This window comes from Sceloporus undulatus, chromosome 6 (genome assembly GCF_019175285.1).
Source record: "Sceloporus undulatus isolate JIND9_A2432 ecotype Alabama chromosome 6, SceUnd_v1.1, whole genome shotgun sequence".
Classification (NCBI taxonomy): Eukaryota; Metazoa; Chordata; class Lepidosauria; order Squamata; family Phrynosomatidae; genus Sceloporus; species Sceloporus undulatus.
In genome coordinates, this window is record NC_056527.1 from 109333282 (window position 1) to 109358258 (window position 24977).

Below are 24977 nucleotides of genomic sequence, written 5' to 3' on the forward strand. Positions count from 1 at the left end.
GAAAAGGAGGACATCTGGTCACCCTGGTCCTAGTTCATCTGTACCTATGCCCCTCCCTTTTTGCCAGCTTCAAAGCACAGAGGAAAGCAAGAACTTGGGGCGACTTTCTATTAACCCCATTAATCTCTCATTCAGTTCTGCAGAGAACATGAACCCCAAGACAAATGTGGGAACTGGATGAACCAACACCAGTTCTCTTTAACCTAATCCCTCCCCATACACTTTAGAGAACCAGGATTGTCAACAACAATAACAACAACAGCCCTGCTCCATATTGGCCATCTTCTTTCCCAATCTCCCCTCCACTCCAGCCCATCCTAGAGAAAACCTAATCCAGTGGTCTCTCCACATTTGCTGGGCTTAGGGGGTGAAGGACCCTCTATGAATGTGGAAAAACTGCAAATTAAAAGACACTGTTTTTTTTACTTCAAAGAACACCTCTCTAGGAATCTCCAAGTCCTCCAGTGCAATTCTGTGGTCATCATCTGCCAGAGGTTGATTACAGAATCATGCTGGATGACCTACAGATGCCTAGAGAAATGGTTTCTTTAGGAACTTTTAGGTTCTCCAGCACAATTCTATGGTCAGCTTCTGGTGGTGCTAGATAGATCTAGTGATTCCTAGAGCGAACACTTAATCAACACGGCAAATAATCAGATCCACAAAAGTCAAAGGCCCAAATGTGGAGGGCCAACTATATATCATACCTAGGAATGTTGGTTCCCAAAGAGTTTATGTTCAAGATATGGCACCTTCTTTTTATGGGACAGAGATGACTGTTCTACCACATCTCTGCTTCTGGCATGTATTTCATGCTCAAATGTTTAACTGAGCTCAAAGGCATAGATGTTGGGATGGAAAATCCAGTGTGCAAAGGGATCTTGTAGCACCTTTGAGACTAAATGAAAGAAAGAAGACAATACCATGAGCTTTCATAGACTCCATGCCTTTCATAGACTCCATACCTAATGCTACCGATTTCTTTCAGTTTGTCTCAAAGGTGCTGCAAAAGAGTGGTGTAGTGGTTTGAGTGCTGGACTAGGACTCCAGGTTCAAATCCTTGCTCAGCCATGGAAACCCACTGGGGCAACCCTGGTCAAGTCAGTATCTCTCTCAGCCTGAAAAAAATATTGCCTGGAAAATCCTAGGATAGGGTCACTATAACTCAAGATTTGTCTTGAAGGCACATTACAACAACTACAAGAAAAAATTGGTAACAGCTGGAGTTGATCACAGGGTGTATCCTTCACAGATTAAAGTTTGCCACCTATTCCAAGTCCTCCAGATGTGTTGGGCTGAGTGAGTGTTGGCCTATAACTCCCATCCTCCCCAGGTAGGATAGGAGCATTTCAGATGGAGGTGATGGGAGTTGTATTGCAGTGTCTCTGGAGTGCACCAGGATCAGGAAGGCAAGGACAAGTCTTTAAATTTTGTTTGTATTGGGGTGGTAGGGACTAACTTAGAATATTTAGATTGTTTTATGTGTTGCTTTAAGTTTTATTGTCTTAATGTTATACTTTTTACATTGTTCAACAGATTTTATTGTAAATTGAGCTGCCTAGAGTGTATATCTTACAATTTGGTGGGGTAGAAATAAATAAATTAATTAATTTAAAAGAGTGCTGAAAAGGAAGGTGGAAACCTCTCCCCTTTTCAGGCCTTTTATTTTCTTGCATGTTTGTGGGTGGAAGTGGTGTTTTATCTGTTATAAGCATGCCTTGGGAAAGCAGAGATGTCTCAAATGAGGACATTAGGTTGCAAAGATATGTACCTTCCAACTACAACAGTTCTGACTGATCCTCTGCCATTCCAGTTCTTCAGCTGCCTTTAAAATGTTCCACTTCCTATTTCCTCCTCAGCTTACTTCAGGTGCTGCAAAAGTAGTTTGGTCTCATTTAACTTCAGGCGGAGAGAGGAAGGTGTGGAGTCTTGCCCTTCCCAATAGGCTCTGGCAAAAGCAAACTGCTGCACTGCTGCAACGTCTCCTAGCTTGTGTGTTCTTCATTAATATATTTTATCATCTTGACTACACATATTTCAGTTTTCATTTGTAAAACACTGGAGGTTATGCAGTTCTGATTTTATGTACCATTCTGCTGGGAAGTAGGAGGCAGACACATTTCACCCAGATAGAGCCCAATCCACCAAGCCAGCTTCAGTCGTTCCTAAAGGGGGGCTTTGGGCTAGTAATTGTCTCTCATCCTAGTGTGGTTTACAAGATGATTGTGCAGAGGGAGCAGACTTTGGCCTCAAGCAAGAGAAGGCAGCAGAACTAAAATGCAATAAATGAAATGTTAATTGTAATCAGTAGGGACCGTGGAAGAGGGGGATTGTGCCGCATGCTCCTTGGTGTGCATTTGTTTCTTATATTCAGCTCTAAGCACTGAAGTGCCTGCTGGATCAATGAAGGATTAGGATGAAGCTGGGTGATCTTGTGTGCCCTTTGTTCCCAATCCCCCAGTTTGCCCATTGGCGTTGAAGTGTCATGCTCTTAGGGAGGTTATAAGGCTGGGTGTCACCTCTCTCTTTCCCTCTCCCATATCCCTGCGCCATCTCCATGTCTCTTATCCTCCCCTCTTGTATGTTACATTCCTGTCTCTCTCCCTCTGTGGTTTCCTTCTCAGCCTTAGACACATTTCTACCCTGTGACATCAGCCAGAAAGTGGTGGAGGGAAGGAGAGGAAAGAAAGAGCGAGAGAAATGCTCCCCCACCCTCTCCTTCCTCAATCCCTTTGATTCTTCCCTCTGCCTTTTCTAAGCGTATCCATCTCAGCAAGCAGCTGGAATAACAGTTAAACATTCAATCTGTCTCATTAGGGTCTTCAAATTCTTCTCTTCTCTGGACACCCCCTCCTCTTCTTTTGGCCTAGGATGACCTATGGAGGGGAGGATTAATCCAGCTGTCTATCCACACAACCTTATTGGGGAAATGAATAGAGTGGAGAAAGGGACAGGAAAGGGGTGTTTTGACAAGGGGTGCAAGAGTACTGTGTGGCAAGGTCTGGGTTTGGGGACCAGTAGGTCATATCATGCTCTCAGCCTCAGGTGAAGGCAATGGCAAACCTTATCTGAACAAATCTTGCCAAGAAATCCTACCATAGGGTCCCCATAAGTGGGAAACTACTTGAAGGCACACAATAGCAAACAACAAAATGGTGATGGATGTGTGTACGACAGTGGTTCCCATACTTTGGCCCTCCAGATGTTTTGGACTTCAATTCCAAAAAGCCAGCTTCCCCAACAGTCAGGAATTCTGGAAGCTAAAATTCAAAATATCTGGAGGACCAAAGTTTGGGAATCACTGGAGTACAATGAGAATGCTTCTGTTCAAATGAGGGAGATTACTGGATGAGGAAGGAGGTGAAGGCAATACTAGATCCTAACAGATGATCCTCTCGATTGCAGAGCAGATCAAAGGACTCTTATCCCTAGAAAATTTCTGATGGGTTTGGAAAGGATTTATGTGTCTGAATTCAAATAGGCATGGAAAGAAAACTGTGGATGTGAGGCTGAAATATTTGATGTGCAGAGTGGAGATCAACTGTAGATGTGAAAAAGGACTAGAAATCTACTGGATCAGGGATCAATGAATTATTGAGGTTTATTTAGCATTAAGAGCCAAGTCAATCTGGTCTTCTACAGAGCTGCTTTTCTTTGACTATTGAACAGTCCCAAAAATGTGAGAGTGTCTCTTTGGGAGGGATTTATTATAATTGTGACTTTGTGGTTGAAACAGAATGCCAGCTACCTGGAATTGGGAATCCACACAGGCCTAGACTAGAATGGATCTATGGAAACCAGTCTCAGTTTAGGGAGCTGACACTAATGCCAAATAACCAAAATGCTGTAAAGGATCTGTGGGGGAGTGTGTGGGTTTTGTGTCTGAAATGCATTTGGGCTGCATATGTGAACTTTATTTCGAAAGAGAAATGTTTTGGGGGTTTTTAAAAACAATTTGGCCCACAGCAATGCATTTTGTTCTGGCCTGGTGTCCAGAGCAAGGAAAAGTTACATTTTTTGGGCTACAGCTTCCAGAATCTGTTTCTCCTTTGGCCATGTAGCTGGGGTCCAAAAAAGTAGTTTTATAAAGCTTTCAATATTAACATGTACTAATTTGTTGTTTTAGGCTAAGCTGCTGCTAATGTTTATTCTGTAGCATCCACAGAGTGTTTGGTAGAGTCTGCACAGACTTGGAAGTGGCACATTCCTTGCCTTAGATAGAACTTACAAGCTAAATCAAATGAAATTGAAAAATAGGATGGCAAAAGGCTGCCGTGGATATTTGGCGGGGGTGGTGGCGGTATTAACCTGAGCTGTGTATCACTGGGTGTGTGATGACAAATGTTGTTTTTTTTTATCCCTTGTGGCCTTTTGGGCTTCCATATTCCTACAATGCAAAGGTCTTTGTCAAATATAATATGGTTGGCCCTCTCTATCCACAGATCTTTTATCCATGGATTCAAGTATCCACATAATTTTTATCATGGGTTCCACAGCTTGAAAATATTTTAAAAATATAAAAATTCCAAAAAAACAAACCTTGATTTTGTCATTTTATATAAGGGACATCATTTAACTATCCATTGAGAGAGGGAGAGAGAGAGAGAACATTTAATGGGACTTGAACATCCATAGATTTTGGTATCCATAGGGTGTCCTGGAACCAAACCCCAGCAGATGCCAAAAGCCCAGTATATGTTGTAGTAACTATGGCTCTAATAACCATACCATGAATTCCTGAAAGGTCACTAGTTCTGTGGATTTGTGTAAGAATTGTTGTTATGTATCTCTGTTGCTTTGCTGTTGTTGTTATTATTGTGTGCCTTCAAGTTGTTTCCGACTTATGGCAACTCTAAGACAAACCTATGACGGGCTTTTCTTGGCAAGATTTGTTCAGAGGAGGTTTGCAATTGCTTTCCTCCAAGGTTGAGAGTGTGTCAGTTGCCCAAGGTAGATTTAATGGCCAAGACTTTCTCAAAATGCTAGACTAGTGATTCCGTTTTCCAGGTGTTTTGGACTTAAACTCCCAGAAGCCCTATTCTAGCTAGACTGAATGTCACAAACAAGAAGGCAACAACTGGCCATCCCAGGACAGAATACAACAGTCCTCTTGAGTAGGACTGGCCCTTTTGTGAGTCAGAGTGAGGGAGGCATCTCAGGCGGCAGATGCTAGAGAACAACAGTGGCAGTGTTTCTAGTGTGCAGGAATGCCACACAAACTTCCCTGGCAGCTCATAAACTACCCTTCAGGTGTGGTGGCACAGGGCACAGTCCCATCCCCAGTTCTGAAATAAGGCCTTTCCAGACTAGGTTAGATCCATTAGATCCATTAGACTTGCCTCCCCCCTCTGTTGATACCTCTATTGATACCGATACCAAAATTGACTGATACTATCGCCCCCATCCCTCCCTCTTCTAGAGGAAGACTCATTTCTTGCACTAATCTGCCCAAAATTTCAGTGTATTCCTATTGGACAGTTTGAAATTTTTGAAGTTTAATCTCTTTTTATGGGTTGATCACTGTTTTTATGACTGGGGGGGGGAGGGTTGGGGTTTTGGGGTTTTTAAATTGTAATTTTTAATTGTTTGATGTTTTATTTATACTGTTGGAATCCGCTTTGATTCCTTTGTGAAAAAGCGGAATACAAATAAAGGTTGTTATTATTATTATTGTTATTTTGCTGTCAGTCCAGCCAACTTTGCCTCAGACCGCACTATGTCTTTCTGCGCGGGGAGCTGTCGGTCCTTCAGCAACCAACCACAAAGGCATAACAATAATATCTATGCCACTGGGACTTGACAGTAGGCCATTTAGGTCTCACTCAACCTTCATTTAATGCCTCCGCAGCAAAAATTGGTTAACCGAGGGGTTATGGGTATTCTTTTTTTTTTATCCTGCCTTTCTCCCAAAATGGGACCCAAGGCGGCTTCTTGTAATAGCCAGAGCTTAACGTATGGTGTTACAGTGCTTCATATAGCAAGACACTATTCATGGGCTTTTCCTTTCCACCACTTTCTTCTGCAAGATGTATATAATATTTGCTGAACCATACACTCCCAACAGTTCCAATTTGGCAGGGGTAGTCTGACATTCCACTTTTTCAGCTGCTTTTAAAATGTCCCAGTTTCTCTCTCCTTCTCCCACTTTCCCCTTTTGTCTTCAACATACTTCAGTTGCTGCAAACTAAGTTCAAAATGCAAAAGTAGTTTGTACTGTTTTAAATTTAGCAGGGAGGAAAGTAGGGATCTTTGCCCTTCCCAGTAGATGCAGGCAAAAGCAAATGGCTGCAGCCTTTCCTGGATTGCATGCTCTTCCTTATTAATATCTTTTGCCATCTTGACCACATTCTAATGTCACTTGGCCACATGTGTCAGAGTTTCAGTCTGTGAAACATTAGAGGGTATAACCGGCCTCACAGGTTTATTGTAAGGTTTAATAACATGTACCCAACACTTAAAAAGAAAAGAAGCATCATAAGAACTTGGAAGCATTGTTTCCCAAATTGTATAGTGTGCAGTTTGTCTAGGAAACTTAAAAAATCAGGTAGGAATATCCTGCAGAAATATTACATTAATGGGTTTATTCTTAAAGGATCAGCTTGGAAAGTATCTATTTTGGGGCAGGCGTGTTGAAATTGACACACTCCAGATGTGTTTTAATTGTGCTCTCAATCATTTTGCTGGATAGGGATGTTTAACACATCTGGAGCATATCGGGTGGAGCAATGCTAATTTTAGGCTCTTTCAAACATTAGGAGTACTGTCTCAATATCTTTAATATTTTACGGCTGTAGCCAGTAGCTGGCTTTGAGAACACATGGGAATTGTGCTAGTATCTTCTTCTTCTTTTTCTTCTTCTTCTTAAACATACAACCCCTTTCCTGGCATCTTGGGATAAACTGGCTGAGGCTAGAATGATTAACAGATTGGTTGTCCTAAATGCCTGCTATGATCTGATGCTTACAGAACTGTTGGATTTGGGGAACTCAAAAAGCCCTCTGTAGAAGTCAGTCTGGGTGGGAAAAGAGGGAATGTACAAAAGAGGGATTGTGTGGAAGGGAATGCATGTTTGCCTGCGGGAGGAATGGAAAGTTTAAGTAAATCTTTCTTTCTGCAGGCAGTGGCTGAGAGAGGCAGACAACTAGCACACGTGTATAGCTGTGCAGAGTTAATTCTGAGGTCAGATTTCTTAGCCCAAGAACTTGTTCTAAACGCTAGGAAACTCTTGAACCTAGGAGGTATCAAGAGAGGCTCTGGACGTGTGCAGAATATCATCACCTTGCCTTTGAATCAGAATTTGGAATAGTAACTTATTTGGACAAAAACTCCCAGAACCATCCTGAAAAAGCAGTTGCAATCCAGAAAAGTAATGTTTCTAAACTCTGCTTTAAATAATATATCAATGCCAACACTGACTCTTCTCTGTATGTCCATCCCCTCATTCGATGAGCTCTCTAATCTCCTTTTTGCAGGTAGTTTTGACTCTCTGTGTCTCCCACTTGGTCTTCATATTTGCACATTTGGCTATGTATTCTCTTACTGATTCTCATCACCCTTCCTTTCCTTAACATTAGAAATATAGTATTTGCTCTGCTCTGACTGGTGTTAGATTATAAGATCTGGGAGTTCTGAGAAAATGAGGCCAAGATTTTGGTAGAGTTTGAAAGAATTACTTTTTAGGATTTTTTTTCGACTACAACCCCCAGAAGTATGCAGCCACTTTGTACCAAGGAAAATGTTGTAGATCTTTGAGGAAGAATAATATTAATACTGTGTAAAATGGGATTGCAAGAATTTTGTGAACAAATATACAGCAATATCCATTTCGTCAATTAAAAAAACACCATATTATCCAGGAGCTGTGCATTCTCCTTATTGTGCATAGCAGTGCACATCTATCCAGGTTTTTATTTTAAAGTGGAGCAAAGAGCAACGGTGAGGCATTTCTTCTCCATAGCTTATGCAAAGAAGATATTGCACTGTTGCAAGAACAGATTTAGTGTGATACAGGATGCAAATTGGGCACAAATAATAATATATCAGCATGGCATCTATTAAAAGAATGTTAAATTATGCTGTGTTTTCAGTATAAAATAATTCAACATGTTTTTAAGATGATAAATTAAAAGCTAGGTATCAGCTTGCTTTGGGGCCATCCTGGGATAGTTGGAAGGTATGGTAACATTACAGAACTTTCAAAAAATTGTAATGAGTAACTGAATACACTGCTTTTAAATAATAACTTTCCAAGCTCTAACTCCAGGTTCAGATGACATGTTAAGCTATCCTGACCTTGTTTGCTTACCTGGGAAACGTAACAAAAAGGTGCTGAACAGACTGTGTATTCAGCTCATTTCTACTGGTGTATATCATGCACAGAATATCAGTCTGTGTGAATAGAAATATAGGCATACCTTCCTATTGTTCCCCATTTGACAGGGACTGCCCCAGTCAGTCTGCTGTTGTCCCACTTTTTCAGCTGATTTTTAAAAGTCCCAGTTTCTCTCCTCACCTCCTACTGCCCCCCTTTGTCCTCTAGCATATTTCAATTGCTGCAAACTTAGTCCTTTAAGGTGCAAAGGTAGTTTGCAATTAACTCAGCAGAAGGAAGAGGAGAGATGTGTGTGGGATCTCGCTCCTCCTCCTGCATTTTGACAAAAGCAAACTGTTGCAGGCTTGTGTGGCCTTCCTCCTTAATAACTTTTACTATCTCAAACACTGTAGCTTGGCCACATGTGTCCTGGTTTTTATCTGTGAAATGTTGTGGTGGCAATGTTTTTCACGCCTGTCCCCCTTCTTACAATCTCCCACCATTAATCCCATTCTAAGCCTGTCCTACTTTGTTTTTTTGTGGGTTTTTCAGGCTATGTGGCCATGTTCTAGAAAATTTTCTTCCTGACATTTCGCCAGCATCTGTGGCTGGCATCTTCAGTGAATGCTTGCCTGGAAAAGGGTGTGTGAGTGTGTGTGTATACACACACACACACACACACACACACACACACACATATATATATATATACACTGTGTGAGCCTGGGAATGCAGGAGTGATTTGCATGTGTATTGTTCTGTGCTGATGGCTGTCCTCAGGCTGGGAGGCTAATGCAAAAGAGGATTAGTGTCTGCTAATTGGTGATCATTATCTGCTGGGAAAGCCCTTGACTCTGGGTGGTTTCCTATTTGCATTTGCTGAGTCCTTATTTTGCTATTCCTCAGGACTGGTAGCCAAATTTTGTTCACTTTAAGGGTTTCTTCTTTCCGGTTGAAATTATCCAGATGTTTATGTATTTCAATGGCATCCCTGTAAACATCCGGATAATTTCAATTAGCATACACTAATCCTCTTTTGCATTAGCCTCCCAGCCTGAGGACAGCCATCAGCACAGAACAATACACATATAAATCACTCCTGCATTTCCAGGCTCACACAGTATATATAGACCCAACTTTTTCCAGGCAAAGCATTCTCTGAAGATGCCAGCCACAGATGCTGGCGAAAGGTCAGGAAGAAAATCTTCTAGAACATGGCCACATAGCCCGAAAACCCCACAAAAAAACGATGGATGCCGGCCATGAAAGCCTTCTACTTCACCTGTCCTACTTCTTTCCAGTGGACTTATTTGTTGAAGGATTTTGACCTCGGTGCATATTCTGCTACAGGGACATTTACTCATCTCCACGATGTACTGTTCACAGTAGAGATTAAGGTCTTCCCGGTTTTCAGTGTTGCTGACTTATACTGTGTGTCTATACTTTGCTTTACTCCATCCATATAACTATTTGAATATATAGTTTTCCATGGCATTTTGCATTATGTGTTTGTTAGTATCACTACATTGTGGTTATTTACATTATATTATGGCTAATTTTGCCTATAATGGAGTCTTGTTTTAATTCCTTTGGGATGATGTTGTAATAGAGTGTATTAGATGTGTTATATTCTCCCTAGCTATTTCCTCAGTGTTTTCTGTGAAACTCTCCAGTCATGTTTTCTTACTTCTTTCCATACCAGATGCTCTGCTGGCCGATCTGGAGACAACGACCTCCCATATCTCCAAACGGCCAGTTCTTCTGACAGATTCTGGCGGAGCCTTGAACCAAGACAAGAACCCAGAATCCAAGCCAGCTCCTCCACCTTACAACCCTCAGCAGCAGGTAAGCACTGGGTTGAGAGACAACCTTTGAGAGAACTGGATTTCTCAGTGAGTGGCTTCCTCCCTCTAGTAAGAGCACCAGTCATGGCATGTTAAAACGGTGGTGAAAGGGATTGTAGGAACAAAGGGAAAAGTTGACAGATGTCATCACTGGTTCGGGAACAAAGATGGTTGTGCCTTTGAAAGCAGAGCCTCTGTCCATATAATGATCGAATAACAGGCAGCGATTGACAGGTTAAACTTTTCTAGGCATGAAGATTAAATGACAAAAAGTGGCCTCTTCATTTCTATAAGCTTGTCATCTGTTGAGGAAACTCAGCCTTGATTTGTGGGGGAAAGTGATAACTGTAATCTCAGTATGATACGAGTTAATCCCAATTTAGTAGAACATTGTGGTGCACGATGATACTAAGTGTAGGTTAAAGGGGCTTATCTTTCATGTCAGAGACTCTTACACAAGGATTTCTGTTTCTTAAATCATCCTGTGAGGTTAAGGATAGATAAAAGGTATCTATAAAAGGATAGGGAGCCACAGTTGCTGTCTCTTTGAAGGTATCTACACATACACATGCAAATCTTGATTCTCTCTGTGTGTTTTCCCTTGACTCAGGCTGGCTTTCCTTTGTTTTCAGAACTCATTTCACAGACATAAGGACCAGTGAATCAAACACTGTTAAACTATTCTGACATCACTTTCCTCACCTCCCTGTCAATTCAAATGGGCTGTTTCCCTTTTCATTTAAAAAAACAAAACCCTGGATGTACATTTATTAAATGTATGTTGTGCCTTAATGAAAGAAAATCAATTTTTTTAAAAAAATAATTTGTGTTGAACCTTTGTTGTTCGCATGCATTTTGAATGCATCCGATTAAGTTTTGGATGCAGCTGCCAAAACCCTCACTTAACCCAGGATGATCGATCTCAGTTTTCCCCCCTAGTTTTTCTAAAAGATTCGCATTCTCGGTTGTGTGAATAACTAAAATGAATTGACCTGGGATAAACCGGGATGAAACTCTGCCTGCCTTGAACGTGTTTCAGATACATCCATGTCTTCGACTCTATCTTTATTCGAGTCTTGGCATGTGTGAGCAACACAATTAGCAGAGATGCACAGAGACGTGATTCCATTGGGTGAACAACAAACCCGTACTGCATGAGTGAGATTATTCACATAGTCACACTAAAAACAGCAACGTCCTTTCAACCTGAGAAGTTGAAAGTGGTTTCACTTCCCATGGTACATACACATACTTCATTTGACTTGGATCAAATAATTTTTTCAGTTTTCTTTTAACAAGAGGTAAACTTGTTGATCTTTACATGAGGGAACTGTGGGGTTGCATCTACACTGCAGAATTAATGCAGAATGACCCTACTTTGACTGTTATGGCACAATGCTATGGAATTCTGGGACTTGTAGTTTTGTGAGATATTTATCCCTTTCTGTCAGTGAGCTCTGGTGCCACAACAAACACAACTCCTAGGATTCCATAGGATGGGGCCATGACAGTTAAAGTGGTGTCAAGCTATATTAATTCTGCAGTGTGGCAGTAGCCTGGGATGAACTTTCACACCAGATGTAGCAATCCTCTTTTCCACAGTGCTTCCAATACTCAACAAAAAAAAAGGTGTATTTGTAGAGCGTCTGCCATTCTAGGTTGTTCACAGTTCATGTGTGTGTTTGTTGCTTAGACCATGAATGTTCCAGCAAATACCTGTTTCTCCAGTACAGTGTGATACAAACTGTTTTACCTATAGAATCATAGAATCATAGACCGCACGGGCCATCCAGTCCAACCCCCTGCCATGCAGGAAATCCAATCAAAGCATCCCCGACAGATGGCCATCCAGCCTCTGCTTAAAGACTTCCAAGGAAGGAGACTCCACTACACTCTGAGGGAGTGCGTTCCACTGTCGAACAGCCCTGTCAGGAAGTTCTTCCTAATGTTGTGGTGGAATCTCTTTTCCTGGAGTTTGCATCCATTCTTCCAGGTCCTGTTCTCTGGAGCAGAAGAAAACAAGCTTGCTCCCTCCTCAATATGACATCCTTTCAAATAGTTAAACAGGGCTATCATATCACCTCTTAACCTTCTTTTCTCCAGGCTAAACATCCCCAGCTCCCTGAGTCGTTCCTCATAGGGCAAGGTTTCCAGACCTTTCACCATTTTAGTCATCCTCCTTTGGACACGCTCCAGTTTCTCAATGTCCTTTTTGAATTGTGGTGCCCAGAACTGGACACAATATTCCAGGTGGGGCCTGACCAGAGCAGAATACAGTGGCACTATTACTTCTCTTGATCTAGACACTATACTTTTATTGATGCAGCCTAAAATTGCATTGGCCTTTTTAGCTGCCGCATCGCACTGTTGACTCATGTTCAACTTGTGGTCTACTTGGACTCCCAGATCCCTTTCACATGTAGTTTCATTCAGCCAGGTGTCCCCATCATATATCTGTGCATTTCATTTTTCTTCCCTAAGTGCAGTACCTTACATTTCTCTGTGTTGAACTTCATTTTGTTAGCTTTGGCCCAGCTTTCTAGTCTATTCAGATCTATACCTCCCATTTCTTTTGTCTCAGGTTGGAACCACCACCATGCCTGTTGACTCTCTTCCAGTATCTACCCTACAGGGTGGAAGTGACAAAGAACACCTGTACAGGTAAAAGAGGGGCATTGGTATGTGTGGGTGGGTGGGTATAATATATATGTTATGCAGGAAGTGTTCTTTTGTGGGCAGGGGTGTAACTATGGTGGTTTCTAGACCGCCAAAAAGTACGTGCTTGGCACGTACTAGGCTTATGAAAGGGCGTCCCTTCTGGACGCCCTAGCCCTAGTACATGCCAAGCATGTACAAAATGGTGGCGCCCATTCTACATGGGCGCCACCATTGGGACGTCACGACCGTGCCACCTCCAAACGGAACGGCGCGGAAGTGACATGCTGGCACCACACGAGGGTGTCTAGGGCGCCCTTTCTGCGGTGCTGGAAGGAGCTCTGAAAAGGAGCTCCTTTCAGCTTTGCGTAGCTGGGCGTAGCCTTTAGACGACTGCGCCAGCGACGCAAAGCAGAAAAGGGCCAAGCAGCCCCTTTCTTTTTGTCCCCCTGCCGTCAGGTGTCCTTGGGTCATGAAGCCCCAAGGACACCCCTTTCCAGGCCGCGGGGAAGCAGCCTTTTGCTGCTTCCCTGCAGTCTGGAAAGTGGTGGATTGGGGCCTCAGAGGCTGCCACTGTGGCAGCTGAGGCCCCAATCCGGCAGGGAAAGGGGCAGGTACAAGCCGCCCCAAAGGGATGGTCTGTAAACTGCCAAAGGTATGTGTGTGTAAGTTGAGGCTGGAGAAGAATGCTGAGAATACCATGGATGGCCAAGAAGACAAACAAATGGATCCTAGAACAGATCAAGCCTGAAATGTCCTTTGAAGCCAAGATTATCAAATTAAGGCTGTCATACTTTGGCCACATCATGAGAAGGCATGATTAATTAGAAAAGACAATAATTTTAGGAAAGAGGGTAGTAGAAAGAGAGGAAGACAACATGCCAGATGGATTGACTCAATCAAGGAGGGCATAGGCCTGAAATCGAGAATAGGGGTCCTTGAAGATGTCTCCTCTTGGGCTGCATCCGTACTCCATGCATGACTCCATGCTATGGAATTCTTGGAATTGTTGTTTTGTGGAACATTTAGCCTTCTCTGCCAGAGAGCTCTGGTGCCATAACAAACTAAACTTCCTGGAATTCCATAGCATTGTGTGGGGGCAGTTAAAGTGGTGTCAGACTGGATTATTCCTGCCATGCAGATGCAGCCATAGACAAATACTGAAAACACAGACACTTTGAACTAGGCATGACCTGGAGGGAGCCACACCTTTTAACTTTTGTTTGGGAGGGACACAAATGTCAGAAGGATGGAGAGAAGGAGCAGGGGCAAGAAAGACTATACGAAGGCGTTTGGCCTCTCTGGGAGCTGTGCCCAGCTCCACTGGCCTTGTTCCAAAACTTCCATTAAGCCGAGGGATCCTATAAATAGCTACCACCCCTCTGCTGCCTGTTTGCAGCCCCTTTTCTCATCCTCTGTGGAGCTGACTGGTGCCGCATCCATCTCCTTGGGGTGTGGCAAGAGTACTATGCTCTCACTCCGTGTGCTAAATTCAGCTAGGCTTCTCTACACATCCCTCTTATGACCTCATCTTTCTCTCTCACTTTCATCTCCCAGCACCGTCTGCAAGCCACGTTCACCCAAGCCCAAGGAAGGTGGGCCTCCACCTTTCTCCTCCTCCAGCGGGGTGCTTGGAGCTGGGCTTTGTGAATTGGACCGGCTCCTTCAAGAACTCAATGCGACCCAGTTCAACATCACAGGTACAGGGAAAGTGGCAGGGCATTGGGGAAGGGAGAGCATATTGTATTGTGTTGTGTTGGTTTATTTATACCCTGCCTTCTCCTCCACCTCCAAGCTGGGACTCAACGCAGATGTAAATGGTGCTCATTGGGAGTTGACTTTCACAAAGAGAGATACCAAAATTCAAACCTGGTAACAGAAGCAACTATTCCTTTATGCACTCACCTATATTTGTAATGGCACAGCAATGCTTGAAACAAAACCTCTGTGTGTGTGTGGACACTATATTACGTGAAAAAGAGGACAGAACCCTTGTACTTCTAACAGTTGTGCAGAAGTGGGAATTTCATCTGGTGTAGCTTGCATGAGAAACTGTAGTTGTTAACTGCCCTCAACTCAGCCCCAACTCGTGGTGACGCTGTGGATGAATGTCACACACACCTGGCTACATTGGCTGAAATTCATCTTCCACACAATTTTTCATGCTACAGGCATCCTGTCTCCTTTTTTCAGGTGGCTACACTCAATGTATCACTCGAGTGTCCCATGCCAGGAATGTACAAGGGATGGCTTGTTGCTTTCACCATGTGGGATTTTCTTGGAGGGAGGTGAGGAATGGTTTGCTGTGATCCATCAGTGAAGCTGTTTTTGTGTTTTTCAACGTTCCTGGAAACTGCTTCCCCAATATTTGAATCTATTTTAATGTTGATTTTTATTATGTTTTTAACTACAGTGGTCCCTCCACATTCGCTGTGGTGTTAAGCGTGAAGGACTCCTGTGAACATGGAATAACTGCAAATTAAAAAAAAACACTATTCGTTTTACCTCAAAGAACACTTCTCTAGGAATCTCCAGATCCTCCAGTGCAACTCTGTGATCACCATCTGCCAGAAGTTGATCATAGAATCACTCTTAGTGGACCCACAAATGCCTAGAGAAGTGTTTTCTCTAGGAATTTCTAGGTTCTCCAGCACAACTCTATGGTCAACTTCTGGCAGAATTACGCTGGAGAACCACAAATAATCAAATCTGCAAAAGTCAAAGCACAAATGTGGAGGGCCAACTGTATATTGTAATCATTTATATTTGTAGTATGCCTTGAGTTTCAGTCTTGGGGAAAAGGTGGTTCAGCAGCAACAATAACTTGTACCACAATATTGCTCGCAGTGGTTTCATTTCAGTTTCAAATGTTTGGGAACCATAGGCAATGTTTGTCTTCGTTCATAGTTTTTAGAGTTTTCTGGCAACTTGTGTTCCTGCAGATGTTCCTGCAGATCCCACCATCACTCACCACTGGCCATGGTTGCAGGGATTGATGGGAGTTGCAGTTCACCAATCTCTGAAGGGCCAGAAGGGGTCCACTGCTGATTTAAACCATTCAATTGCATGTTCTGGGCCTTGGAGATTGTAGAGGTCATCCTGAGGCTGGCTGCTTATCAGTTGGGACTAAAAAATAGCTTTGAGGATCTTGCTTCCTGCTTGGTATTTGTGGCACCACTCCTTTGATTTTGCATATCTTTCTTTCTTACTTGCCTGAGATATTCTTAGTACCTTTGTCCTGGACTGCCCAGAGCTATTTTGGCACCAGAGACAGAACTGTAGATTGTACCTTCCTTATTCTATCAGTGGTGGACCCCTTGTGGTCCTTCAGATGAGAGAGAAACTGCCTAATCGGGACAGATGGAGAGTACGCAGCATCTTCTACCAAATCTGAAAGCAGCAAACCAGATTAATGTAGCCAAACAGGTCGCATGACATGCACACCTCTGACCTCGAGCAGAAGGGAATGGCCTCCATATTCAGGAGGAGAAGCCAAGGGGTTGTCAGTCCTGTCTTCCAGCATGTGCTGCCTAGGCTACTTGCCCCCCAGTGGCTTATGGTAGGTCTAGCCCTGTCTGCACGCAGAGGGGACAGTAGAAGAATGGATGTGGAAGCACATCAGCTACACCTTTCCCATTCAAACCTCTTAAGAGCAGAAGCAGGTTTTCCAGGTTGTGGGCTGGCAACCTCATGCAAGTCACCGGACGCAACTTCCAAGCAGGCTTGAGCAAAGAATGTCTAATTTTAGAAATGAAGGACCAGTAAAGAAATGCCGTTTATGACAACATGCTCTATTGCAGGAAATAGCAAAGGCCCATGGGAGCATGCAAAGCTGCTGTTTCCAAACAGAGGGTAGACCTATAGCACAGAGTACAGGGAACACAATAAATTGAGGGGTATTTACTATAAACTGGTTGGTTTCCTCAAGGGGGGGCAGCCCTACCATTAGGCCATTAATTTGGAGTATTATAAAATGGGTAGCATGTGGTCTTTTTGTTATTATTAGACCCAAGGAAAGATACTTGCGGTATCTGGGTGACCAAAATGATACAACCTGACTTTAAAAGTTTACTTTTTAAACTACAGCTCCCAGAATCCCCTAGTCAGCATGGTGGATTGTGGTTCTGGGAGCTGTAGTCCAAACAAATAATTTTTCCAGACACTAGTTATGTCATCTCACTTTTTCAGCTGCCTTTTAAAAGTCACAGCTTCTCTCTCCTCTTCCCAGTTTACTTCAGCTGCGGCAAACTGAGTTCAAAGTGCCAAAGTAGTTTGCAACTCAGTAGATGGGGAGAGCAGAAGCAGGGGCAGGATCTTGCCCTTCTGTGCAGACTGAGGCAAAATCAAACTGCTGCATTCTCTCCTAGCTTCTGTGTTCTTCTTCATTAGTAGCTTTTGTCATCTTGACTATACTCTGCTGTTACTTGGCCTCACATGTTTCAGTTTTCATCTATGAAATGCTGAAAGGTATGATGTTATTCCATTGCCAGTACTAAAGGTAGCAATTCATTCAGCTGCTCCTCATAGAATGGAAGAAGGGGCATTATCTTATTCATCATGTCAGGGAAGAAATTATTTTAAGCTGGCCATATGCCTTTCTGGCTGCATGTGTCAAGGCTAAACCAAGTCTTGTTGTCTACACCAGGAGTGGCAAGAAGGGGTGGCTTCAAAAATGCATTTACTGACCGCACCTAGGAATTTTTAAAGACAGTGGAAACAGAAATTCCGTATCCATCCTAAATATGCTTTTTTCTTGTAAAGTAGTGATAGGAAGATAACTCTGTGCATATTCAGAGGCACCGTTGTGTGCCTTCAAGCCATTTCCGACTTATGGCAACCCTATCATGAGATTTTTCTTGGCAAGATTTGTTCAGAGGAGGCTTGCCATTGCCTTCCCTGAGGCTGAGAGCATGTAACTTAGACAAGGTCACCTAATGGGTTTCATGGCTGAGCGGGGCATTAAACCCTAGTCTCCAGAATCATAGTCCAATACTCAAACCACTACTCCAGGCTGGTTCACATGTTCCATAGCTGAGCCCTCTTAGTACTGTAAGTAGCTCTGAGGCTGCATCCACACTGCTCTGCTCTGGTGCTGCAACAAACTACACATCCCAGAATGCGTTAGCATTGAGCCATGGCAGTTAAAGTGGTGTCAAGCCGGATTATTTCTGCAGTGTGCATGCAGCCTGGGAGTAAAGCACTGCTTTCAAGTGCCTTTCTTGCTCTTAAAATCACAACAGTGCTGCCCTCTGATGCCAAGGATCTGAAATGACAACGAATTAACATTCTGTTATCTCTCACCTTCACTTCTTTTCCTTCCAGATGAAATAATGTCTCAGTTCCCATCCAGCAAAACCCCAAGTGGTGACAAGGGCAAAGATAGGCCAGAAGATTCTATAGATGGCAGTTCTCTATCTCGGTAAGTGTATGGCCACTAGGACAGTGAGGTAGACTGACTGCAAGCCAAGTCACTTGCTCCAGGGGCAAACTGCATTTTGGATGCAGAGAAAACCTTACAAATGGCTGTTTCCATCCTATTAATCTTCATGCTATGCAGTTTGATTGCTCTCCATTTTCTCAATACCATTTGTATAAGAATCTGGATCTATAGATTCTATGGTTGGCAATTCTTTATCTTGTAAGGAGACTATCACATAGGGAAAATCAGGGGATTACAAAGGCATTTTCCTGGGAAAGTTGTGTGATTGCAGTGAAGATTTTCAGACTATGTCGCGATCTAAGAGAACTTCTCCCAGGCAGAACCAGGAATGCTCCAGCAACAAAGCATTCATGGGATTTCCCCGTGAATAGTTTGTTGCTGGAGCATTCTTGTTTCTTCCTGGGAAAAGTCATCTCAGATTGTGGTATGTGTGAAAATATTTGCCATGATCATGCAACTTTCCCAGGAAAATGACTTTATAATCCCTTGATTTCCCCCCATATGACAGTCTCCTATGTGGATGGTCATTGAGACAGTGAGGGGGACTGATTACATGTGAAGCCATATGCTCCTGGTGTCTCTGCATTTTGGGACCAGACAAGAAACCTTTCTTAGAAGTATCTGTTTTCGTTCTAGTGCTTTTCGTGGTGTACAAGTTTCTTCCTTTATGATTTCCCATTATTTGTGAGAATCTGAAAATGTCATCAAAACATAGCTTCCAACATGTCGGATCTAGTCTTAGGTCCCTTCCAGATTAGTCATAAGAAGCATTACATTCTTGCATTATCACTCCTGGTTTTGCTGGGTGTTACTGCTTCCCCATCTACTTGTTCCATTCTTTTGGAGGCTATTCGTAGCAATTTCTTGGATCTGCACTAGGTAGTCCTTTGGTGTGAAGAGTAAATTTTCTACTTTCTGCATGCTGATTTTTTCTAAAAAGTCATTTTGTAGTGCAAAAGTGATATTTTTCTGATGCACTGTAACAGTAGAACTCTTTCATTTCATTTTAAAGAGGAACAGAGACAGGTGTATATAGTTCTGATATACTGTACTGTACAGTGCTTCCTCGGGTTACGAAATTAATTCGTTCCGCGGCCGCTTTCGTAACCCGAAAAGCTTTCGTAAGCCGAAATGCCATAGGCGCTAATGGGGAAAAGCCGCGATTCCGTGTGAAATAGCGCCGAAAAGCACCAAAATTTTTTTCGTAACCCGAAAAAACATTCGTAACCCGGAACAATTATTTCCTATGGGATTTTTTCGTATCCCGGAAATTTCGTAACCTGGGTATTTCGTATCCCGAGGTACCACTGTATATCAGAACTGAAAGGAAACAAAGAGTGAGAATAAAATGTTGCAGCTTGTGATGGGATTTGCCAGAAAATAGCCTGGGATAACAGAAATGTTGCAGTCTTCCCATATGTTTGAATGGTGTGGAAGAGCCCTTAGCCATGCTTAGACCAGATTCACTGAAATTAATGAAACAGGTAAATCATGCCTAATTTATGTGCCATTATTTTAATTGGTCTAAGTAGAGCTTGGAAAAATTATGTTTGGACTGCACCTCCCAGAATTCCCCTGGCAGCATGGCTAATGGTTTTGTCTGTTCTACCACCTAAGAAACATATTGGATTTTAAAGGGTCAGATAGAAAAAAGGAGAATTCTCTCAGCTGCAGTTTTTCACATCACTCCTATGTTGCAGGAGTAGGAAAGGTGGGGAGAATTGGAAGAATTTTCCCTTCCCTTGAGGAATTTTACTTGGTAGTTGACTACAAAAGTGCAATTTGAACTCAAACACTGTATCTTGTAAACCTAAACTGCCACTAAAGTAAAATATATGTAAAATAGCTAAGATTCAGATTGCAATTGGGAGGACCACGTCAACCCAGTCCCTTCTCCCCATATACCTCTGACAGTAACTTTATTTCCAGGTCAGCAGCTCCTTCATCTGCAAAGCCATCTGCCACATCTGCCACCCTGGAGCTGGACAAGCTCATGGCCTCTCTGTCGGATTTTCGGGTACAGAGCAATGTAAGTGTTGGGTTTGGGTAGCTGTGGGACAGACAAAAGGAGAGGGGAGAGGCGGTGGTTATTTTTAAGGGCTTTTTATGGTGTAACAGCAGCAACCTACATGTGTTGAATTTGGGTGCAGCAGAAATCAGTATCCAAGAAAATCCTAGGACAGGATCTCTAAATCAGTCAGCTTGAAGGCATATAACAACAAGAACAAGAATCTTGGTTTTGCGTTTGAGAAACAATATGGTAACTTTTTCCCTCCTGTTGTAAAGCAGAAAAGACAGATGCTGTTTCATATTAATATCTAGAAGAGGATCATCTACCCCCTGCAGTTTTGTGGAAACTGCTGCTGGCATTTTGCGCCATAGGTTTAGAAAATTTGTTCCCAAAAGAAGAAATAACAATTGAGTTACCATAGTCCCTGTATATTTTCCTTATTTGTTCTATTGCTGTTTATCCTTAAGATAAAATCTGGCTGCTTTATTTTGGAAAGAAACTGAATGAAGGGGATGCATCAGTCCAGACAATGTAGTATTGTCCAAGTAAAAAACCCAGAAAATGACATAGGCCTTTTTCAGAATGCTTGTAATGGTTTTGGACTACAGTTCCCAGAATCCTCTAGGCAGCATGAGAGTGTTGTGGGCCAGAAAAAGGAACCTTTCCAGATTCCACTCTTGACCATATCTAATGTGTGGTCCCTTATGTTTTAGCTCCCAGGAGCATCCTCCACCACCACAGTGGTATCACCACCACCTGCTCCTGCACGCTTGTCTTCGGCGCAGCTACCAGTGGTCTCATCCGTCTCCCCCAGCTCCCCTGCTGCTCCACCACAGACGTCTCCAGCCCAGCCAAGTGGGAATCTGGACAGCATGCTGGTGATGCTGGAGTCAGATCTCAGTCGCCAAGGGATTTCCACCACAGCCAAGGGGCTGTGTGCTTCCTGTCAGAAACCCATTGCAGGGCAGGTGAGCACCATCTGATGTGGAGGACATACATCCTCTGAGTATCCTGATTAACCTGCTTTCATCCCATTTTTTCAGCTGCTGTCCAAATGTCCCAGTTTCTCTCTCCTCCGACTTTCTACTGTTGTCCTCAGTTTATTTTAATTGCAGCAAGATAAGTTCAAAATGCAAAAGTAGTTTGTACTCAGTTAACTCAATAGGGCTTCACCCAGCAAGGGGGGTGGGGAAGGAGAGGGGAGAAAGCTTACTTTTCTCAGTTGGCCCAGTTAAGAACAAACAGCTGCTGCCTCTTTTAGCCTGTGTGTTCTTTCTCATTAATGTCTTTTGCGGTCTTGACCACACTCTGATGTTGGTTGGTCAACATGTGTTACTCTTTTCAATCAGTCTTCTAATACAGCAAAACTAAGGATTGTAGGGGTGGTGGTAAGGAAAGGGAGAGTGCATTTTTCAAGTATATGCATGGATTAGAGAAATGATGCGATGTGTAGATTCTTGCCATTTCCTACTGTCAAAGGATACTCACAGACACTTCCTGGTGTCTCCAGCTGTTCTGTTACTTCTGTTCTGAGAAGATTCTAACAATTCCTTACTCCAGAAGAGGGCAAGATAGGGCCAGCATTCTTGCAACTTCTACTGCTCCCATTTGTTAGTGGCACTAAAAAAAAGGGCTTGCCAGATTTTCAAGCACTTCAGAAACCAGCCTGGGGCTCCAGGGTTGACTCAGTCTGGCATCCTTCCGTAGGTTGCTAAAATGAGTACCCAGCATGTTGGGGCAATTAGCTTACACTTTATAAACCACTTAGTACATTGTTGAGCGATATAGAAATGTACTTACTATTGCTATTGAGAAGAACTCAGGGTAGAGATTTGTTAGTAGAATTGTTGTTGTCAGTATTATGTGGAATCCAGTGTGTCTGTTCTTTGTTTAACCTGATCTGTCTGTTCCAAAACCTCTCTTTGTCCAGGTGGTAACAGCCCTGGGCAGCACCTGGCACCCAGAACATTTTGTCTGCAGCCACTGCCAGAAGGAGATGGGGGGCAGCAATTTCTTTGAGAAGGATGGTGCCCCTTATTGTGAAAGGGATTATTTCCAGCTCTTCTCTCCCCGTTGTGGCCTTTGCAATGAACCCATCCTTGATGTGAGTTGTTCTCAGCTGGGCTTTGCTCCCTAATGCAACTTTGAGCAAGTTGGATATTTAAACTGATTTTCTGAAGCAAAAGTTTATTGTAGAATATGTTCATTTATTTCACTTTTTCTTTCTTTCCATATACAGTACTAGATTGGGGTAGGATGGGGTGGAGTGGAAGAAGAAGGTCTGCTGTTTCCCTTTTCAGGGATACCTAGAACTGTTGTCATTATAAGGTGTAAAGAAACTAATGAAGTGCTCTGAAAAGACTTTGTTAAAAATACAGTCTAGAGATATGGCAGCCTCAAAATAAACCAGTTAAAAATTTCTGTAATTTATACATCTCTGCATCTAACCCAAGAAAATACAGCCATAAATGTAAGAATGTAGTGCCAAGTAGTAATAGACAAAAATAATCTTGATGGAGACTTTGTGTAAGGAACAAGAATAGACAAAAGGGGGCAAGCCTGGGACAAGCACAGCTGTAGTATCCTGTTTGGTGTATTGTCAGCAAGTTTTTAGTTCCTCACAGACACTGTCTCTTTCCCTCCCTTCCCTAAATCTGCATCTGACTCATTCAGAAAATGGTGACTGCACTGGATAAGAACTGGCACCCAGAACACTTCTGCTGTGTCAAGTGTGGGCGGCCCTTTGGGGAGGAAGGTAAGTGCAGATGGCCTAGCGATTTCGACCCTAGAACTGTAAACAAGGAAGAAAAATAACAGACACAAACTTTAATACCCACATATTTGCCTTTTTTGAGCAGTGTTGGTGGGTTCAAAGGCCAATTTTGAATCCCTGTCACAATTAACAAAATTTAGCAGTATGGCAACAACCTGTGTGGGAAAAAAATCCTACTTTTGATTTCCCTTACATTTTTGTCCTAAAACAAAGTGCCTCCAGTAGCAGGTGTCTTTTTTTAGAGACGAATTGGGCTCCCACAAGCCTCCAGAAAACATGATTCTCCTTTAAATGAAGCCACCCATTCAAGGAGTGCTTGTTTTAATGCTAAATTATGCTTGTTTTTACTGCATAGTGCAGATTTCAGGGGCTGGCAGATGTTGTGACTGCAAACACAGCCATTTGGGTGTTATGTGGATGACATTGCCAGCTGGTCTTGTGAATATAAACATAAAATTCTTGGAGGAAGCAAAACAAGCTGTGCCATTCCTTGTTCCAGATTAATGCAAGACTGTTGCTCACCAGTGTGTGTGTGTGTGTGTGTGTGTGTGTGTGTGTGTGTGTGAAACTGGTTCACAGAACTGCCATGCACCCTTACCGTAATTTAGGGCTGGGGTGTGAACCCTGTGCCCCCTGGCCTTCCCTTCTTGTTCCACCCGAACAATTAGTCTTAGGGGAAAGTCTTATTCACATAAGTGGAGCCTTTCCCCTCTAAGGTTAATTTCTCCATGGAAGCAGAAGAAAGTATCCAAGTGCTCCTCTTACAAATCACCACTGAACTCCATCCTTTTTGCTTGCTTTCTTGTTGCGTCAACATTGTCCTATGCAGGCTTTCATGAGAAGGATGGAAAGCAGTACTGCCGCCAGGACTTCTATGAGCTCTTCTCCACCCGCTGCCAGGGATGCAACCAGGCCATACTGGAGAATTATATCTCGGCTCTCAATGCCCTATGGCATCCAGAGTGCTTTGTCTGCAGGGTAAGCATGTGCATTGCCAGGGCTGATGGTAAGGTGTACAAATGCATAATAGAAATCTCATTGTATGCAACTTGAAGGCACACAAACATTTAGGGGGGGAATAAAAGATGAAATTCTGTACAATATATTCTGTCTAGAAATCCCTAGGTCCTTCAGTGCAACTCTGCCAGACGTTGACCATAGAGTCACGATGGAGGACCTAGAGATTCCTAGGTAAAACACTTCTTTAGGCATTCGTAGGTCTTTAGGTATTTATATTATGCATTAAGCACTGTGTTCATAGCTGCCTCTGCCTGTGTTTTCTCTCTTTCATTGGTAAGTAAGTACACAATTGAATACTGAAATCATAATGAATTATTCCAATTAAAAATAAGCATTTCATTGACTGGATGAGAAGAAATGGAGAGGAAGTATCAGATGGAGAAGAACCTGAAGATGTTTCACAACGTTTTTGCAGCCATTTTTCAGGATTTTACATTATTTTTTCTGTTCCTGTCCTTGGCCTCTGGGCTTCTGTAGCAAAGCTGCTAGTTAGAGAATAAATGCAGCCTTAGGACCTGCCATGGAGACAGTAGTGTGTATGCACATGTTTCATTTCCCTCAATGGCGGGGTACAGACCGCCGCCGCCAGTAGGTCCGCGGGGGAGCCGGAGCCTTCAGACGGCCTGACTCCCGCGCGGACCGAAAAAAGAAGCTCCAAAATGGAACTTCTTTTACCGTCGCGTTTGCGACGTAGCGAGGCGCCAGGGGCGCGCTCGCTACGTCACAAGCGGCGCGACACGTCTGGACGCTGTGCGTCCAGTACGTAAAGATGGCGGCGCCCGTATGAACAGGGCGCCGCCATCTTGTACGTATTCAATACGTACTAGGGTTAGGGGGGTGCGGAAGCACCGCCCCTTCCTAACCCTAGTACGTATTGATGACGTACTATTTGGCGGTCTGTAAACCGCCACTGTCTCTCTGCC

General features: G+C 43.1%; 1 protein-coding gene across 1 annotated transcript in view; it reads left to right on the top strand.

Moving 5' to 3' along the window:
* The window catches only part of TGFB1I1 (transforming growth factor beta 1 induced transcript 1), a 29645-nt gene that overhangs the window by 2549 nt on the left and 2119 nt on the right, over nucleotides 1-24977 (top strand). The window contains exons 2-10 of the mRNA XM_042477004.1: nucleotides 10014-10156; nucleotides 12737-12816; nucleotides 14368-14510; nucleotides 18133-18229; nucleotides 20180-20279; nucleotides 20975-21229; nucleotides 22192-22365; nucleotides 22935-23016; nucleotides 23864-24012. Of these exons, the coding sequence (XP_042332938.1) occupies nucleotides 10014-10156; nucleotides 12737-12816; nucleotides 14368-14510; nucleotides 18133-18229; nucleotides 20180-20279; nucleotides 20975-21229; nucleotides 22192-22365; nucleotides 22935-23016; nucleotides 23864-24012 (1223 nt within the window). The remainder of the gene's footprint in view (nucleotides 1-10013; nucleotides 10157-12736; nucleotides 12817-14367; nucleotides 14511-18132; nucleotides 18230-20179; nucleotides 20280-20974; nucleotides 21230-22191; nucleotides 22366-22934; nucleotides 23017-23863; nucleotides 24013-24977) is intronic.